Here is a 3,299-nt window from a genome sequence, read left to right as displayed (position 1 = left end):
GGATGGAAACCTGGCTAAGCCCTGAAGCCAAACCATGCACTGTAAAAAACACTGAAAACACACAAAAAAAATCTATTTTACTGTAGATTTCACATGTTGTTGTTTTTTATTTATTTTTTACAGTGTATAAATTCGGAATAAGTTGTTGCTCCCATTTTATAGAAAACAACAAGCCTATTACCAAGCATTCTTTGCAATCAACAATCTAATAAAAGTTATCAGAAAAAGAATATACAACATCACCCATTTCTGCATATTGCTTGATAATCAAGTCTAAATGGTCTTTAAAAATGAAGTACAAAAAAACATGATACGTGTAATAAAAAATAATTTATGTATATTATAACATATAATAAAGTTTTATTTCAAAATGGATGAGGAAAATATAGCACCTTGAAAATCTGCAGTTCGTCAAAAAAGAAATAATAAGAAAAAAAGAGGATAAACGTTAAATGAAGGAAGGCTGTTGGAGTTTCCAATACTGACAAAAAAAGAATGTTACGTCTGTTTATCTGAATAAATAAAATTCAGAAGTTTCGTGGTCAGAAGCTGGCTCATTGACAAATGAAAATCACAAACATAATAAAATAATTTTATAAATACAATTTATCAACATGTAATATAATTTTACCTCAAACAAATTAGGAAAATAAATGGGGTTGAATCAAAAAAGCTCTAAACTAAAGAATAAGTTAAAAATAGGCTAAAAAAGCATCAGCAGAAATTTGATGTTTTTGATTGATTTGATATTTTTGATTGATTTGATGTTTTTGATTGTTTGATGTTTTTGATGTTTTTGATCGATTTGATATTTTTGATTGATTTGATGTTTTTGATCGATTTGATGTTTTTGATCGATTTGATGTTTTTGATTGATTTGATGTTTTTGATCGATTTGATGTTTTTGATCGATTTGATGTTTTTGATTGATTTGATGTTTTTGATCGATTTGATGTTTTTTGATCGATTTGATGTTTTTAATTGATTTGATGTTTTTTGATCGATTTGATGTTTTTGATAGATTTGATGTTTTTTGATAGATTTGATGTTTCTGATAGATTTGATGTTTCTGAGCTCTAACACTAGCTTGATTGTTACTGTTTGAGAAGGTTCAGTCCGGTTGGATGAACTGGTTCATTTCACTAAAAAGAACCGATTCAAAAGAAGATTCTTCACCGAACTGGACATCACTAAGTTTCGTTTCTCGAAAAGCCTCGCCCTGAGGAGTTTAGCTCAATCCCACACACACAAGAGCTCATTCCGAGAGAAGATGGGTCTCTGTAAGTAGCCTACCTTATCATATCACTGCAGAATATTAATGTTGGTTTATCAGTATGAATCTAACCCTTATTTTCTCTTCTAGTAATGTTGATAGCAGCTGGCGTTGGAGGAGGTAAACTCTAACAAACAAACAACATAATTTAATGATCTATAATTCTTTTTTTTTTTTTTTTTTTTAAATATAGTCAATGTCATACTTGCCAAAGTAATTTTTTAGAGGTATTTAAAACAATCTTACGATGTTCATCAGTTGAGAGCGGGGAACAACTTAACACTTTTTGACTTACTGAGTTTGTGTAAATATACTTAGGGTTAGAGTGTTTATTTTTTCCTATTAATTTCACAATATGTCTAGTACAATTATGTGGTTTTGTTTGATTAATACAGTGTATATATTTCCTTGATTAACGTCAAAAGAATGTTAGTGAAATGTGACAAAATAGGTGAGGTATGCCTACATTATAACATGATGACCATATGACAGATTCAAATAATATCTAATCAAAAAAATATATGACACAAATTAAAATATGTTCTCAATAAAATACAAGTATTAACCTTTTCATATAAAATAATGTAATTTGTTATTAAAAAATAAACTAGGTTTTGAGTTTGACAACAAACACACCGGAAATCAGCTCAAAACATAATTTGCAAACTCGTTAATTTACATTTACATTTATGCATTTGGCAGACGCTTTTATCCAAAGCGACTTGCATTGTATTCAAGGTACACATTTTACATTTTTGTCAGTTCTTGCTTTCCCTGGGAATCGAACGCATGACCTTGGCGTTGCTAGCGCCAATGCTCTACTGTTTGAGCTACAGGAAAGATTAATAATAATTAATCATTTCTGAACATTGACTCTTTATTCACCTTTTTCTCAAGGTTTCTCAACAGAATTCATAAAAGAATAGAATAGAATAGAATAGAATAGAATAGAATAGAATAGAATAGTTCTGGCAGGGAGTCGAAATTCCGCACAACACATTCATCAGTGTGTGTGTGTGTGTGTGTGTGTTGCAGCGGGTGCAGTGGCGGCTGCTCCGCTGGTTCTGGCGACCGTGGGCTTCACCGGTGCCGGGATCGCCGCGGGCTCGTTCGCCGCCTCGATGATGAGCGCGACCGCGGTGGCGAGCGGAGGAGGAGTCGCTGCCGGGTCCGTGGTTGCAGTCCTTCAAGCCGCTGGTAATGGGAAGATGACCTACAGTAAAGTCAATAATGCATTTGATAACTTTATTTTCCTAATGAGTTGGTCTCTGTGTGTGTAGGTGCCGCTGGGATCCCGGTCGTGGCTCAGGCGGCTGTGGGCGCCACAGGGGCCGGTGTGGGGGCAATTCTGGGCCTCCTCATCTGAGCAGAGTCAATGAAACATTCTGTTCAATACACAAATAAAATTCTCTTCATTATCGCACAGTCTGACTAGTCAGCGTCTCTTTACTTCGCTCTGCTTACATTAGGACAAGTGTGTGTGTGTGTTTGTGTCTTAGAGAGAGAGAGTGTGTGTGTTTGTGTGTAACTGTTTTTAACCAGTTATTGTATATTTTCAAATATATATAAAAAATATAATATATATTTTAAAAAGTGTTTAAAAATAGATCTTGCCCTCCATATATTTCATTATGAGAAAAAAACATTTACATATGCCACATTTAAATAATATTCAGCAATGAACATACTTTACAATGTTCAAAAAACAAACAAACAACAACATCAACAAAGGCACTCTGCCAAACTACACACTTTGTTGAGGAGTGTTTGAGGAACATGACACAGAGTTCAGGGTTTGAGGAACATGACACAGAGTTCAGGTTTGAGGAACATGACACAGAGTTCAGGGTTTGAGGAACATGACACAGAGTTCAGGTTTGAGGAACATGACACAGAGTTCAGGGTTTGAGGAACATGACACAGAGTTCAGGGTTTGAGGAACATGACACAGAGTTCAGGGTTTGAGGAACATGACACACAGTTCAGGCTTTGTCTAGGCAGGTTTTAATGTTGTGGCTGTGAATCT

General features: G+C 34.5%; 1 protein-coding gene across 1 annotated transcript; it reads left to right on the top strand.

Annotated features, from left to right (window-relative positions):
- The first annotated feature begins 1,184 nt into the window (after positions 1-1,184).
- On the top strand, positions 1,185-2,698 carry LOC307149777 (uncharacterized protein). The gene is made up of 4 exons (XM_079856346.1): positions 1,185-1,280; positions 1,364-1,393; positions 2,309-2,470; positions 2,554-2,698. Exons 1-4 carry the CDS (start codon positions 1,271-1,273, stop codon positions 2,637-2,639), a joined length of 288 nt encoding a protein of 95 aa, XP_079712472.1. The 5' UTR covers positions 1,185-1,270; the 3' UTR covers positions 2,640-2,698.
- The last annotated feature ends 601 nt before the right edge of the window (positions 2,699-3,299 follow it).

Source organism: Squalius cephalus (genome assembly GCF_949319135.1).
Source record: "Squalius cephalus genome assembly, chromosome: 21".
NCBI lineage: Eukaryota > Metazoa > Chordata > Actinopteri > Cypriniformes > Leuciscidae > Squalius > Squalius cephalus.
Note: the sequence above shows the minus strand (reverse complement) of the source record. Positions and strands in the feature narration are given on the sequence as shown.